Here is a 17503-nt window from a genome sequence, read left to right on the forward strand (position 1 = left end):
TTATCCAACATTTTTTAAAAAATTTCCAGTGCTGGAGCATTCACAACTTCTGTAGGCAAGTTGTTCCACTTATTAACTGTCAGGAAAATTCTCTTTAGTTCTAAGATGCTTCTCTCCTTGATTAGTTTCCACCCATTGCTTCTTGTTCTACACTCAGGTGCTTTGGAGAATAGTTTGACTCCCTCTTCTTTGGCAGCCCCTGAGATATTGGAACACTGCTATCATGTCTCCCCTAATCCTTCTTTTCATTAAACTAGACATATCGAGTTCCTGCAACCGTTCTTTGTATGTTTTAGCCTCCAGTCCCCTAATCATCTTTGTTGCTTTTCTCTGCACTCTTTCTAGAATCTCAACATTTTTTTACATCGTGGCGACCAAAACTGAATGCAATATTCTAAGTGTGGCCTTACCAAGGCATTATAAGGTGGTATTAACACTTCAGGTGATCTTGATTTTATTCCTCTGTTTATGCAGCCCAGAACTGTGTTGGCTTTTTTGGCAGCTGCTGCACACTGCTAGATCATATCTAAATGGTTGTCCACTAGGACTCCAAGATCCCTTTCACAGTTACTACTATTGAGCAAGGTACCACATATACGGTACCTGTGCATTTTGGTTTTTTTGCCTAAATGTAGAACCTTACTTTTTTCACTATTGAATTTCATTTTGTTAGATAGCGCCCAATGTTCAAGTCTGTCAAGATCCTTCTGTATCTTGAGCCTATCTTCTGGAGTATTGGCTATTCCTGCCAGTTTGGTATGATCTGCAAATTTGATGAGTTCCCCATCTATCCCCTTGTCCAAGTCATTGATGAAGATGTTGAAGAGTACTGGGCCTAAAACAGAGCCTTGAGGTACTCTGCTGCATACTTCCCTCCATGTGGATGTAGTTCCGTTGAGGACTATACGTTGAGTGTGGTTGGTCAGCCAGTTACGAATCCATCTGGTGGTAGTGCTGTCTAACCCACATTTTTCTACTTTATCTAGTAGTAAGTTATGGTCTACTTTATCAAATGTTTTACTGAAGTCCAAGTAAATTATATCAACAGCATTCCTCTGGTCCACTAATTTTGTCAAAGAATGCAATAAGATTAGTCTGGCATGATCTGTTTTTGACAAACCCATGTTGGCTTTTGGTTATCATTTTGTTTGTTCTAGGTGTTTGGTGATTCGTTACTTGATTATCTTTTCCAGAATCTTCCCTGGTATTGAGGTCAGGCTGATAGATCTGTAGTTTCCTGGATCTGGTTTTTTTTTCTTTCCTTTTTTGAAGATGGGAACTACATCAGCTCTTTTCCAGTCCTCTGGCAGTTCCCTTGTGCTCCAGGATCTTTGAAAGATATAATTCAGTGGTTCTGAGATCTCGTCTGCCAGTTCCTTCAGAACCTTGGGGTGTAATCCATCCAGTCCTAGTGATTTGAACTCGTCTAGGTGCTGTTTTTAATAAGTTGGATTGTTTTTTTCCTTTTGTGTAAACATAGATGCAAAAAATGAGTTAAGTAGATCTGCTTTCTCCCTGTTGCTTGTCATCTTCTTGCCACTTTCTCCCAGCAATGGGCCAATTGTTTCCTTGACTTTTTTCTTAATATTAATCGCATTAATTAAATCGCAATATTAATCGCATTAATTAAATTAATGTCACTTTTGCTTTGATACCAACATAACATAATATTAACCAAAGAGGCAATTCCATAAGATGGATCATGGGTAACAAACTGTGATGATCAATGTTTAATTTCTCAAAGTCCAGACAGTTTATCCATTATTTCAGAATTTAAGTTTCTATTTAAACTGAAAGCTGCTGTTTTGACAAAATCACAAGAGGATTTGGTCTCTGCCATCTGGAACTTAATAGGCAATCTCTATTTCTAGTACCTTTATATTGGGTGTATACAAATTGCGCAGAGAAGCCAGTGCCATGGAAAGACCTTCTGAGCTATAAGAAATCCAAAGCCCTTGTAGAATTGAGGAAGAAACGCCAACTTTTTTACTAAGCCCCTGAAAAAGATAAACATTATATAACTCTAAGCATTTATTTTCATTTGTAATTAAACCTCATGAACAATTTAATCTCATATCTATTAGCAGTAACTCAAAGTTAAAAGTGAATAATTTCTTTAAGACAATGCAAAAATACTGTAATAAATGGCATATTTTAAATTTTATGTTCAAAGGGAAAAAAAGCCAGAGTATCAATGATCATTTTTATTGTCACTTAGTAATTTTTCTTCCTAAGCTCTAATCAGATACGAAAATAATCAGCCAGGTGTGATTGTTTAGCATTGGATCATTTCTCACTGAAAGTAGGATACCTACAGACACGTTTCTATGACAGTTTTAATGCTCCCATTTTTTAAAGATTTAAAAGCCTATAAAATTATTTCTGATCTAAAAATTATATTTCAACCATGGAAAAATACTTTAATGAGGATTTATCAAATATAACACATTTTTAGAAAAGGATCTCCAATTCTAAGGTTAAACACAGATTACTTTCAAGATTCTTGTGAATCTTGCTCACCACATTCACAAGAGAGAGGTGAGATAACAATAATCATTCATACTGTCCTTTAGTATATCTATATCATTTTCTATATTTTGGATGAGAAAGTTTGAATAATGAATGAAATTGTGCCAATCAAAGATTTAGAATTATTCTTTGCTGGGTCTGATAACAACAGAAAAAGCATGCAAGGCCATTGTAAGTTTTCTCTTTCCTTGTTATATTGTTTTGGTAGTGAGCTATCTGAGAATGGAAACTTGACCCTCCTTGTTAACTGACTAAACTAGAATATACAACTTAGAAGGTAAATATTTTTTATGCTTTATTATAATAGCAATACACACCAGTACACAGAATCCAACAAAAAAATATTATCGTTTTTTTCTGCCTACCTTAAAGATGTGTGCTTTCAGAATATGATGGCCCAACTCAATTGTCTGCTGCCTGTTGAGTTTTCCCTCTTGACGGGAAAACCAAAAGGCAAGTAAAGTATGACCGCTCCTAAAGAGAGAGAGAGAGGGAGTGAGAGAGGGAGTAGGGAAGGGGAGGGAGAAGGAATGGGAGGGAGAGGGAAAGGGAGAGGGAGAGGGAGAGGGAGAGAGAGAGGGAGAGGGAGAGAGGGGGGGGGAAGGGAGGGAGAAGGAATGGGAGGGAGGAGAGGGAAAGGGAGTGGGAGAGAGAGGGAGGGAGGGAGGGAGAGAGGGAGAGAGAGAGAGAGAGAGAGAGAGAGAGAGAGAGAGAGAGAGGGAACAAACATAATGGGAAAAGGAACCCAAAGGTATAACTTCAACATATGTAAATGATATGTAATGACATTTAACAGCCAGATCCTGGAAAAGTATTGATCTCATTTATACAATTTATTTATATGATAAAGTTTTGATAAATAAATTGAATTTCATTTAACTGAATGTCAAATGCTATTCAACTTTTAATTACATGAAAATAATCTCCTTGCTTTAAACTGAATAAAATCACTGACATGTAAGTAGAGTTACATTTATAACATGAAAAATACATTTATCAAGTATGAGCGTTCAGATGTGATTTTCTTCTCTATCTTGGTTGTAATTAATGCCCCCTGCTTGTAATTTTATTTGAATTCTTATAGAGCAGAATAATGATTTGTGCATATATACTTCATATCTAAATCATATCAAAAGATTAATAAAGTTTTTAGATCTTGCTACTAATGAATAGATTTATACTTATTTTGATTGGTTATACTTCATTGGTTATTTCTTTCTTTGTGGGTCTGCGCCTTCAAGTCAGTGTTAGCTCCTAGCAAATGCCTGAAGTCCTTGCAAGTTTTCTTCACAACATTTTTGCAAATGGTTTGCCATTGCTTTCTTCCTAGGACTGAGAATGACTTGCCAGCTAGCAATATGCCTGAGGCAGGTCTAGAACTCACAGTCTCCTGGTTAATAGCTGATTCCTTAACTACTACACCAAACATATTCTCTTTTTCTCAGACATAAATTGAAAAATTAATGATGAAAAAGGAGCAGGTAGCTTCTAGGAAGCAAATTGTGTGAAATCCCGTGAGTATTTCATAAACCTGATAACACAACTTAAACCACTGGAATATTTATGTATATATGTCTGTTTCTATACTTATATCATATTAATATCGCCATCCGTCTCACAAAAACATTACTCTGGGCATAATATTAAAATAAACTTTCTTTTATAAGAATGACTAGAAAAATGCTAAAAATAATGATGTTATGGTTCAAGCATTTTTAGATAATGAATGATACTTTATTTACTGTTTGAAGATATCTGTTTTTCATATTGCTAAGGTAAACTTTAATGACCCCACAAAAGATAACCTGGAAGCAATTTATAAATAACTTCCAAAATTATTTACTATTTCTTTGGATAATTAATTATTGATGGAAATATAAACATTATGAACTTTTAGTTGGATAGATACAGTATACTCCTCCAAAAATGTATTTATAATCAAATTTGAACAATTAGGCAAAATTATCTGCAAGAATTTAATTTGAAGGATAATTGAGGGTACATCATGCTTTAAAAAGATATTATACTTTTATATCGTAGGGTACAAGAACTATTTTGAAGATTGGATCCTTTTAAAAATGTCTTCATTGTTTTTTCTGATACACAAATGAATCCTACTTGTTGATTTCATAATGTTTTGGTTATATTAACAGTTCATCTTAAAGAACATAAGTTAATTAGTGATATTTTTTTTATCATTTTAAACCTTGTTAATGATAATTTTTCTGGAAGTGGATTTCCAGAGATGATTTATGACAATCTAATTGTGTTTGAGGTGGGGATTCGGAGAACCTATGTCATAGCTTGAATATGGCTGGTGACTAGTGGTAGATGCCTGAAATCTTCCACCAAATGAAGGCAGAAATTGAAATAGACTCATTTACTCTCCAGATAGCCACTCCTCATGAGTAAATGACAAAGGCAGAGTTAGTGTATAAATTAAAAAAAAAAGAATGAAAAGAAGATGATTTTGAAACCTGAAGCAGGAATTTTATATTAGAAGTCAATGGGGTTATACAAAAATGTTTCATCAATTCTAACTTATACAAAGTACATGACATGCACTTGGAAATGATAGATGATTATTTTAAAATTTAAAAAATTTACCAAGGTCTACAGAGAACCAAACAGATGTGAAGTTTCTTAAGCTATAAAAAAGATTAAATTAAGATAAATAACTGGATCAGATGGATTACCAGTTCTTATTACAAATACGTTAAAAATAAACTTTTAGAATCTCTCCAAAATAAAATGAATTCTATCTTACAGGGAGGTAACATGCCAGAGTATAGGTATCAAGTTTACATAGCATTAATACCTTTACATTGAACCACAGATCAATATCATTATTGACCAGTGATTATAATTATTTGCAATAATTTTAGCAGATAGATTGAAAATAATTTTACAAGAGCTTATTTATGAACTTTTACATTAAAGGAAATTAAAGATCATGTCAGAATTATATATGACACAGAATATTTGGATTAGGTTAACAAAAAACAGGAAGCATTAAATTTTTTTAGATGCAAAGTCTTTGACAATTTAAATTGACCTTAAATTGACATTTTTGTTTAACATTTTAGAAGATATGAACTTTGGAGAGAATTTTATAAAATGGGTGAAACTGATGCATACACAGAGACCATAAATTATAAATAATAGAGATTTAACAAAACTTTTGTCAGATACAAACAGGAACAAGACAAGATTGCCCATTATTTTCCCTCTTGTTTATTTTGTTTCCTGAAGTTTTGAATAGCGATATAAAACAAGATGAGAGCATAATGATGAAAAAAAAGGTCTAAACAAGTTCAAAGATTTGCAGATGATTTGGTACTGGAAGATCCTTTAAACAGGATTGAAATATTAATGAGAAAATTAAAAGAATTTGGTGCACCAGCTGGTTTTAAGATAAATAAACAGAAGACAAAAATATTAGCAAAAATATAAAAACATAAGATCAAATAGAATTGATGAACAAAATGAGTTTTATGATTGAGAAAAAGGTAAAATACTTGAGTGTTAATTTGACAAATATGAACTTTCAAACAAGTAACTCTTAAGACATAAAAGGGAATTAAAAGAGATACGTCAAGATGAGAAAAAATTACAACTATTGTTTATGGAAAGAAGTTCTGTGATTAAAATAAAAGTTTTACCTAGAATTTTATTTTTTTGTTTCAGACAATACTAGTTTTGACAATTGAGGTAGACAATGGAAGAAATATATATCCAAATTTATCTGCCCAGTAAAAAAAAAACCCTGTGAGTTAAGTACACAGAGAAAGAAATAGCTTAGGCCTACCTAATTTGAAATTGTAATTTGCAGATTTTTGTTTAATTTGGATGAAAGAGTGGAGACACAGAGAAATATAAGGTTATTGGGAGGGCATGGCTATTTATGGTATTACAAAATTAAAGTTAGCATAATTTCAAAAATCATGTTGTTAACAACGTGGAACAGATATAAATTTAAGTTGTTTCCAAAAGTATTTTTATGGCTATCATCGTAAGAAGCATTTTATAGAAGAGAAATTATAACTAAGCATAGTTGCTGATTTATTAGAATTTTTCCAAAGAAACATTAATATGAAATCAAAAGGATTTTATATCAGAAGAGTTCATATGTCAATAGTTTTCCTATGTACAATTATTAGAAAGATTAACATGAGGTAAAAGGATTTTTGGTTTTGAATATGGTAAGACAAAATTTGAAACAGAATTATTTACATATTATTGCTAAAAAGTATAAATGCCTCCTCAAATTGAAATAGAACATGAAATAATGAAATAATGTTCATTTGGTTTTTTTGATTTTTTTTTTGAAAAAAACAAAAAAAACCTCACTTTTTATCTTACAAGTTCTAAATGAAAAATTAGATAAACAGTTTGATAAATTACCAACAGTTTAAAATCTGTCTAAAGAATATATCCAGATTCAGGCAATAGCAATTAAATCGGCCATACAACTGGGAGGCTCATTAGAGAAGGCTGAAGGGGGCATTAACTAAAAAAATTCAGTTACAACAGAGATGATAGGATGGATGAGTGATGATCTGAATCTTCTTAGGAAAGCTGATGGAATTTGTGGAATAGACTTATGACATACAATCAGAAGGCAATTGTTAAGAGATATTGTGCTTCAGTTTATAGGAAAATTTACTAAACAAGTGCTGCGGAGATATTCTCAATGGAGATTTATGATTTGGGGGAATGACATGCAGTTGTTTGGAAAGATTGCAGATAAAATTTTAAGGAAAAGTACAGATGATAAACTGGAAGGAATTACTTTATATTAAAAATCAATTGATGCTATTTGATCCTGGATAGATCAGAAACCATAGTTATGGTGGGTTCCTGGGAGATTAGAAGCTGTTAGTGGACTTTCTGCGAGTTAAATACAATAATAGATTTTTAACAGAGGGCTTTGAAGCTTTGTGGTTGGGATTTCCTGTTTTTCTTTTTCTTTTACAGTAGATTGGTCACAATTTGGTTGATTGATTTTCATATCTGTGATATTTTTTAGTGTTATATATTTATTTAGCAAAAATACATGTAGAAGTTTATAAATTGTAGATTAGCTTTGCAAAGGGATGAATTATTATTGCTGTAATTTATTTATTGCTGTAATTTATTTATTTATTGTTATTCCACCATGGGGGGCATTTTATGTGTATATTTAATACACATAAAATGCCAAGAAATTGAGGCCTTTGAACTATGGGGCTGGAGAAGACTCCTGCGAGTCTCTTGGACTGCAAGGTGAACAAACAAGTCAGTCCTAGAGGAGATCAACCCTGACTGCTCTTTAGAAGGCCAGATCCTGAAAATGAAACTGAAATACTTTGGCCACCTAATGAGAAGGAAGGACTTACTGGAGAAGAGCCTAATGCTGGGAAAGATTGAGGGCAAAAGAAGAAGGGGATGACAGAGAATGAGGTGGCTGGATGGAGTCATTGAAGTAGTAGGTGTGAGCCTAAATGGACTCAAGAGGATGACAGAGGGCAGGTAAGCCTGGAGGAACGCTGTCCATGGGGTCGCAATGGGTCAAACACAACTAACAATAACAATTCCAAATAGCTATATTATTCAGATTGATAGTCCCACATGGAAATTTACATGGCAAGATAGGCAACCAAGAATTTCATGGTCAAGTTGAGACTACCTATTGATGATGGATTTTCCTTACTAAAGGTTAAAGGTAAAGGTAAAGGTTCCCCTCGCACATATGTGCTAGTCGTTGCCGACTCTAGGGGGTGGTGCTCACCTCCGTTTCAAAGCCGAAGAGCCAGCGCTTTCCGAAGACGTCTCTGTGGTCATGTGGCCGGCATGACTCAACGCCAAAGGTGCATGGAACGCTGTTACCTTCCCACCAAATAAGGTGGTCCCTATTTTTTCTACTTACATTTTTATGTGCTTTCGAAACTGCTAGGTTGGCACAAGCTGAGACAAGGAACGGGAGCTCACCCCGTTACACGGCAGCACTAGGGATTCGAACCGCCAAGCTGCCGACCTTTCGATTGACAAGCTCAACATCCTAGCCCTGAGCCACCGTGTCCCTATTACTATATTAACTAGATTGTTAACACTATCATTTATCATCTCTATTTAAGGTAACAGAATTTATAATTAATAAATATGTTGGCTATTACTATTTTTATAAATTACTTTTTTCCTGTATTTCTTTTATAAAATAGTATTTAAAAATACTTTATATCATCTTTATACTTGATTGAGGAGATCCACATATAAACAAACTGATTAATGTAGTTTGGCTCTGATGTCTTTTTCCAAAAGCCCAAAGAAAAACCCTTTTAAATCTCAGAAGTAAAGAGATGTCATCACAGCCTATCTTTCAACTCTTCTTTTTTCAAATAGACCTATGCTTTGTAAAGGAATCAAGTCTGTCTTTCAGAATTATTTTACACTGAGGAAATCTTGCCATATTGGCCCACAACCATCCTATAAAAGACTGAAAAATGTTTGGAATCTAATACTGTGTCTGATATATCAAAATCAGGGAGACAAATTTCCTTTACAAAATTTATTTTTTTGACACCTTTATAGAAAATATTAGCTTTCAAGGAGTGCATTTTTATAAATTGCAACTCAGAACTACATTCATGTTTTAAAGTGCTTTCTTTCATTGCAGAATTGGATTAATTACTTACCTAGGATCACAAAGAAACTTAATCTTTTCTCCTTCGTCTCTCCAAATCAACCATTCTCGAAATGAAGGATGTACAAACATTCGGGTCATATCTCTGCGTCTGATAAGAAACATAGAAAGATTTTCCATTCTTTGCTGAAAGTCCTCCCATTCTAAAGTACCTTCAATGCTCCCAGCATTGATAGCCTGAAAAATATGCTCATCTGTCAAAGGATGTAGAGATGCCACTGCCACATTCAAAAGAGGCATTACCCGGTCAAAGGAAGACTGTGTTGGGAACTTCATATTGCACTGCAGTAGATATACTTCTGAAAGGGAGACAGGCACTACCTTATAACTGGAGCTTTTTAACACCAAATAGCCCTTCTCAATTAGATCAAATGTGAGCTTAAGGTATAAGTATGATCCTTGACTCAGGGTTTTGAGATGAGAACTGAGTTTGCCAAAGGTTGTATTGTCCATTTTGCCATTAAGAGAGATGTTATTTTGTATTTCCGAGCTGCTCTGTATTCGGTGTAGTATATAGGCTTGGAGATCTTGATCTATAGCTTCATTTTCTTCCAGTCTATCCAGAAATATCCTATGGAAGGGCAATAACTTTATTATTTCCTAAAGGAGAGAAAAAAAAATGAACAACAGAGAACTTGAAGAAAGCTTACATATAATATCTCATTGTATAAATATTAGCAATCTTTTACTTCCCAAGTAGCATCCCAAACCATATATACTGGATTTCTTATGCTTGGATCAAATCACTGTTTTCTTTGTTTAAACTATTATTATGCCTTTGCATTGAAAATAGTACAGAGTCCCTCTATTAGGCTTACAATCTAAAAATATGAACAGAACAAAGGATAAGAGGGAACAGGAAAAAGTACAATTTTTATTCATATAGGCTTATTAAACTCCCAAGGATATATGAAAATAACATTTTAAAAATTCTAAAATCCATTTGAAAGAATAAGGTGATTTCCTACATGTCCATATTTTCTACAAAATCATGGTACTTTATAGATGATGACTTTGACCTTAATCCAGAATTCACTGATATGAATGGATGAAAAGTGCAGGCTAAATTCTCACCCATGTTTTAAATTAAGCACACATTCATATATTTAGTGTTGTTCTTTATATGTTTGATTTGAAAATATTGAAAATACTCAAGAGTAGAAATGCAAAATTTCGGTATATTTTGCAGGAGATTCCCCATGACTCTACCTTTGACCCAGCAAAATATCCAGGAAATTCAGTAAAATTTAAGATGCTTTTCTAAAGCAGATTTTCTTTCATAGATTTAAAAATGCTATGTTATTTCAGGATTATTACATGAGTGGCTTTGTCAGGTTTGGTTTAATAAGAATTCAGTTATGATTTATATAGTGAAGACAGCAGAATAGAGAATCACAGTGAGTTAAGAATTCATTACAATTAATAAAGAATTGTAAAATGTGTCTTTTTAGTTCCTTGGTACTTTTAAAATCAATCTCAAAGGAAATCTTACAGATCCTGAGAAGTTTCTTCAACTCTGGACTCTTTTCTCTGTCTTTTGAGCAAAGATAACCAGATTTTGTTTGGGTTGGCTTTTTGTGCTTTGAGCAGTCTTGATTTCTGACCACTAACTAAGTGAACAAATCTTTGCAGCTTTCTTGGCAAAATTTCCAAGTGAATCCAGGCAAGGCAGAGTTGTTTGCCCATCAAGATACTCTGCTGGCTCTGATATTGTTTTCTTGAAGGAGCAAAATGTCTAGAGAAGCAGGTCAATGACTTGGGTGAGCTAAATGCACAGGAGAAGGCTGTGGACAGAAGGTCCTTAATTGATGCTTGGCTTGGTTGTAGGCCAATCCAGAGCAAGAGAATCTCACAACAGTAATTCATGCTGTCATCAAAAATAGACTGCGAGTTGCTCTATATCAGGGGTGTCCAAACTTGGCAACTTTAAGACTTGTGGACTTCAACTCCCAAAATTCCTCAGCCAGCTTTGTTGAAATTTGTTTGACTTGTGAATTCCATAAGTCTTAAAGTTGCCAAGTTTGGACACCCTTGCTCTATATGGTTTATTTAAAAAACCATTTAGAAATTGGTACAAAATGCAATAATCCTTATGCTAACTTATGATAACATTGGCACAAAATGTTATGAATCTATTATGCTTGTGCTGATGGTCCTCTGTATCAATAGACTTTCAGATATAATATCTGCTGCTGCGTTTTGCTTATTAAATATGTTTAAAAAGCTCCTGAGAGTTATCCAAAGTTTGTTATAGTCTGTGTAGATAGATTGATGGATAGACATTCAGACATATATAGCCTGGCAGGCTATATATTCTAATGAGAATTGATACGTCTAATATGAACATCATGAGAAAATTCCCACCACTGTGAAATCAGACAGGCTGAGAAAAAGAGATGCTTTTCTCAGTTGCTAAGCATCATGTGACCAGGGTGATGCTACAATGGTCATAAGTCTGAAAAATGCTTATAAGTCACTTTTTTCAGTACTGTTATAACTTTGAACAGTCACTAAATGAACTGTTGGAAATTGATGACTACTTGTACTATTCAGTTACTTGAGAAGCAACAATGCAAATACCTGTAACTGAGCCACACTTGCATCTGATCTATTTAAGGGCAGCCATTAACAACCAACTCTTTGTAGAGAAAAATTCAACAAATCTAGTTCAGTGGAGGAAGCTATGTCATTATAAAATAAATATATGGAATTTGAAGATGTTTTGGAGAAATCAGAAGCAGATAAGCTGCCCCATAAAGATCCTACGAGTGTGACATAGATTTAGTCTTTGAGGCCCATATACTGGTAGGGTTACTACATTCCCTCTGTGATTTTTTTCAATAAAAATTGAAAACAGAGTTTTATATGGCTACCAATCTCTCCTACTACTGTTCCTGTTTGTTAAAAAGAAATATGGGGAACTACTTTTATTCAAGAACTACTAGGCTTTAATTTGAATCAGCATTTGCAATCATTATTCCCTGCCATTTATTTTGGACTTACTGGAGTGGTCACCATTTCAATCTTCCCACAGGGCTTCTGACAAGCAAAGTCAATGGGAAAGACATTTAATTATCATGTAATTTGCCTAACAACTGTGGTGATTTACTAAAATACCATAACAAAAGGGTTGTAAAACTGGGTGCAACTCTTTTAATAATGGTTACCCTTTGGAATTTGACAAATAGACAATATACATGAATTCTATATGTCCTTACTATGGCTAAAGACCAATATTGCACCATTAGGAAGATAAACGTATGACCCTCTTTATTCAATGGATTGAACATCTGATTGCTCTTGCCATTTTTAAGCAGATTGCCTGTAGACATAGGCCTTATATAGACAATAAAATATGGGACTCATTTATACAGAATATGGTAGGTTAAAATATTAAAAATATACCAGTACTTGTATAATGTTTGCATTGTTATAACATCATACATACATTAATTGACTATGCTAAGGCCTTTGATTGTGGATCACAACAAATTGTGGCAAGTTCTTAAAGAGATGGGCGTACCAGGCTATCTTATCTGTCTCTTGAGAAACCTGTATGTGGGTAACAGTGAGAACTGGACACGGAACCACTGATTGGTTCAAAATTGGGAAAGGAGTCCGGCAAGGCTGTATACTATCACCCTGCCTATTTAACTTATAAGCAGAGCAAATCATCAGGAAAAAGACAGGGCTGGATGAATCAAAAATTGGAATTAAGGTTGCTGGGAGAAATATCAACAACCTCAGATATGCAGATAATACCACTCTAATGGCAGAAAGTGAAGAGGAACTAAAGAGTCTCTTGATGCAGGTGAAGGAGGAGAATGCAAAAGTTGCTTGAAACTCAACATTAAGAAAACTACGATCATGGCATCTGACCCTCTCAATTCCTGGCAGATAGATGGGGAAGAAATGGAGGTAGTGACAGATTTTATTTTCCTGGGCTCCAAGATCACCGCAGATGGGAACTGCAGCCAAGAAATTAAAAGACGCTTGCTCCTGGGGAGGAAAGCTATGGCAAATCTAGACAGCGTACTAAAAAGCAGAGACATCACCCTGCCAACAAAAGTGTGTATAGTCAAGACCATGGTTTTCCCAGTTGCAATGTATGGCTGTGAAAGTTGGACCATAAGAAAGGCTGAGTGCCAAAGAATTGAGGCCTTTGAACTCTGCTGCTGCAGAAGACTCCTGCGAGTCCTTTGGACTGCAAGGCGAACAATCAAGTCAGTCCTAAAAGAGATCAACCCTGACTGCTCTTTCATCCTGAAGATGAAACTGAAATACTTTGGCCACCTAATGCTGGGAAAGATTGAGGGCAAAAGAAGAAAGGGACGACAGAGAATGAGGTGGCTGGATGGTCACTGAAGCAGTAGGTGTGAGCTTAAATGGACTCCAGAAGATGGCAGAGGATAGGAAGGCCTGGAAGAACGTTGTCCATGGGGTCATGATGGGTCAGAAACGACTTTGCAACTAACAACAACAACATCATACTGTTTTTCCTTCATTATATTTCTTTTATTGTTTTGTTACCACTTTTTATGTGTTTTTTCCTCTTCTTTTTAACACTGTATGCATTTCCATCATTATCTTTGTGTTTTGCTCTTCTTTCTTTTTCTCATTAATTAAAAGGAATTAAAAAATTAAAAAATCAAAGCTGGATCTCTGAGGAGATTTAGCATGAATTTGTAAAGGCGATGAATTTAAGGTAGCATTTCAGACCAAATATGGACACTGATTATTTGTAACGTGCCCAACATCTATAAACAACATCCTCCATAATAAACTTGGATGATAAATTGATTTCTTCAGAGAGGAACCAAGTTCATGAAGATCATGTGAGTCATTTCACAATGCACTTGTGAACATTCTCTTTTGGTCAAGCTTGAGAGGTGTGCTTTTGACTTAACAAAGATATACTGCCTAGGATACTCAGTATCCACAGCAGGAATTGCCATGGAATCCAACAAGATCCAAAGAGTTAGCTCTGCAAAAAAAAAAAACATATACAAGGCTTCTTTAGAATGGCAAATTATAATAAACCTATTATAAGTTCATTCCTGAAATTCAGGAAGTGTGCTTGGGCAAAGCGGCCATTTCCAAAATGCTGCCTGATTTGTTAAAGGTAAAGGTTCCCCTCACACCTACATGGTAGTCATATTAAACCTCTCTCTGGGATTATATGAGGGAGGAGGTGAATCTCCCTGTGTTCATGTTCTAGTTGGTAAGACAGGACATCATGTAGCTATTAGAAATGTATGTAAGTCAGAGTAGTATGAAGTATGTAGCTATTAGAAAAGTATGAAGTCAGAGTAAACTACCACTGATTTAGCTTCTTTGATGTCTACAGATCCTTCAGATTGTGATGGTTGTCATCAACTTGAAGAGATACTGGTCTTCTTCCAACAAGTGTCTTGATCTTAAGTACCACTTTAATACAAATTTATAATACTATCCAAGTCCTTTCCACCCATGATCTGACAATCCTCAGTCCTCACACCAGACTACTTCCTGGAGAAATTAAAAGCCAATGTTCTTCAGAATCAGCTCATAAAGTCAAGGAAATATATAGATATTTAGCTGATTATTACTTTATGGGTGTTTTCCCATAGTTAATCCATCATCAACCCTATGGCTTTTCCTTTAAATAATCCTCAAGATCAATTCATATTTGTTCCAGTAGCTCCTTTAAGCCATCACCATCAGTCTGTATCTCTAAGACTCAAAGTTCTGACAAAGAGGGAACTGGAATATGAAATGGATTGCATTTTGAATCTATCTGTTATTATCTACTTGCTACTATCACAGATAACTCCATTACTTGATTGACTGTATGGGTAATTCAGGTCATTTCTCAGAAGATGCAAATCAGATCTACACAATGCTTGGTCAGCAGTTTTACTGCCATTACCTGGAGAAAGCCAAGCCTCCAGGTACTGGAGATGGAAGTCATAGATGGGTAACAATTTTGTTATGGACTCAGATTCCCCAGAGTCAGAGCCAGAGTCTGAGGGGCCTGATTCATCAAGTTGCCAACATCAGGAATTGGCACACATCATTCATCTGAGGCTGATTCAGCAGAAGGCCAGTAGCGGAAGATATGTAAAGAGTCATGAGGAAGAGGTCAAAGATGCAATTACAACTTCAGAAAGCCAAAAAAATGTGTTCTGCTCAGCAACTTCAGCAGTAAAGAAAAGCTGAGCCATACCTGTATCTGGCTTTATAAGAGAAGCCATCAACACCTGACCCTTCATTGGGAATAACTCATTCACTCTGGATCTGTGTTCCTGCTTTGATTCTTGACTCTCAGCACTTTGATTGATGGACTACTGTTTTTGGTATTAGACTCTTAGACTGCTGTAGACTATTTGTTTCTCCAAGTCCTTTGACTGAACTCTAAGGTGCTCAACTATGAACCAAAACTTGGCTTTTTTCTTTTGTGTGTGTGTGTGCTATGTGAGTCTGTACTACTAGCTCTCTATTTATTTTTGACTGCACAGCTACTTGAAAAAAAACATTTGTAATAGAGCAAGCATCCAACAAATAAATATAAAGTATTTTTTATGATACTTGGAATTGAATGAGAAGACTAATAATATATCTAAAAGGACCTGGTCTTTTTAAAAAAGCCTGAATATGTTTAAAAGGTAAAGGTAAAGATTCCCCTCGCACATATGTGCTAGTCGTTGCTGACTCTAGAAGCGGGTGCTCATCTCCGTTTCGAAGACGTCTCCATGGTCATGTGGCCGGCATGACTCAACGCCAAAGGCGCACGGAACACTGTTACCTTCCCACCAAAGGTGGTCCCTATTTTTTCTACTTGAATTTTTATGTGCTTTCAAAACTGCTAGGTTGGCAGAAGCTGGGACAAGTAACGGAAGCGCACCCCATTATGCAGTACTAGGAATTCGAACCACTGAGCTGCCGACTTTTCGATCAACATGCTCAACGTCCTAGCCCCTGAGCCACCGCATCCCTCTCTGAATATGTTTACACTGAATATGTTTATACTGCATCAAATAGTTCTTCTGAGAAACAGAATAATTTCAAGAGCAGTTTATAATGAAACACAGGAAGATCAGAAATCCAGCTATATGGATCAGTAGAATTTTATGGATTGCAGAGAAAAAGAATTATAATGGAAATATCACAATTTAGCTTTCGATCTCATATAAATCTAAAAAAGATCACATTAGATTTACATTTGGTTTCAATCAATTATAGCAGATGTCTATCTTATGATTTTTGCTAAAGTATCAACAAATTACATATAGTATCTCTTTTATGTCAGGATCATAATGTTATTTCTATATTTTACATACCTTATGACCCAGGCATATTCTTACCATGGAAATGGGCATAAATTCCCCCTTCCACAAATAGATGCTCATCACATTAATTATCATATATGGCATAGCTTATATCTACCTGTAGACTTGTTCTAACTGTTACAATTAGCTTCAGCCAGGATGGAAATTTTCCAATGGTTTTGCTGAGAAATGATACAATTGTATCCCCATAATCTGGTTTGTGAAATTCAGCTTCATTTAAGCCATCAATCAATATGATGAAATCTTCATTTGGGATCTTCCGTTCTATAGTTTATGAGAGAGACATAAAAAAATATATGCAAAATTATATTAGATTGTATGTTTTATGCAATTATGTGGCCATTTATAGTTATGTAATTAAATTCCTACCTTTATGAAGGCTTTCCAACGGTTCTAGAACTCCCCTCCGGAAAGATGCAAGAGGATCTTGAACACAGGATCGCAAACTAAGCATGCTTTGTAGATGTGGTTCACGCAACAGTTGCTCTCTGTATGCAACAAACTGGGGTGAACGGCAGAGCAAGGCTGCTACATTGTGAACAAATTCCGGCACCAGACAGGTGTAGGCATTATCAGCTTGACAATAGTGATATGCAACAACCTAGAAAAGGTGAAGCAAACATCAGTTTCTCAGTACATACATATTAAATTAAAAAAAAATTGTTTCATTCAATCATATAAGAAGAGAGAGGTCTGCCAGATATCTGGAACCTAAGAGGATCTAAAAAGAAATATTAAAGACCTAGTGATTCTTATAAACTCTAGGTTAGGATAATGACTGTGCCTCTTTAGTTTTTGGTTCTGTCTTCCATTCAGCTGTACTCTCTTTGTTTTGTATATATTGTTTCTCTTAATTTTTTTTAATAACCCAATCAGATTTGCTGTGGAGTCAGGTTAAATAATGGAAATAAAGAAATATAAAAATAAGTAAATAAAACTTACAACTCTCAAAACACAAATATCA

At 35.0% G+C, this 17503-nt stretch overlaps 1 protein-coding gene across 7 annotated transcripts in view; it reads right to left on the reverse strand.

The window, feature by feature from the left end:
• TANC2 (tetratricopeptide repeat, ankyrin repeat and coiled-coil containing 2) overlaps positions 1 to 17503 on the reverse strand; it is a 329859-nt gene that overhangs the window by 64025 nt on the left and 248331 nt on the right. For all 7 annotated transcript variants that reach the window (XM_058179549.1, XM_058179546.1, XM_058179545.1 and 4 more), the window contains 5 exons: positions 16909 to 17140; positions 16637 to 16803; positions 9204 to 9811; positions 2895 to 3003; positions 1875 to 1997 (listed from right to left, as the gene is read on the reverse strand). In XM_058179549.1, coding sequence (XP_058035532.1) covers positions 1875 to 1997; positions 2895 to 3003; positions 9204 to 9811; positions 16637 to 16803; positions 16909 to 17140 — 1239 coding nt within the window. The remainder of the gene's footprint in view (positions 1 to 1874; positions 1998 to 2894; positions 3004 to 9203; positions 9812 to 16636; positions 16804 to 16908; positions 17141 to 17503) is intronic.

This window comes from Ahaetulla prasina, chromosome 4 (assembly GCF_028640845.1).
Source record: "Ahaetulla prasina isolate Xishuangbanna chromosome 4, ASM2864084v1, whole genome shotgun sequence".
NCBI lineage: Eukaryota > Metazoa > Chordata > Lepidosauria > Squamata > Colubridae > Ahaetulla > Ahaetulla prasina.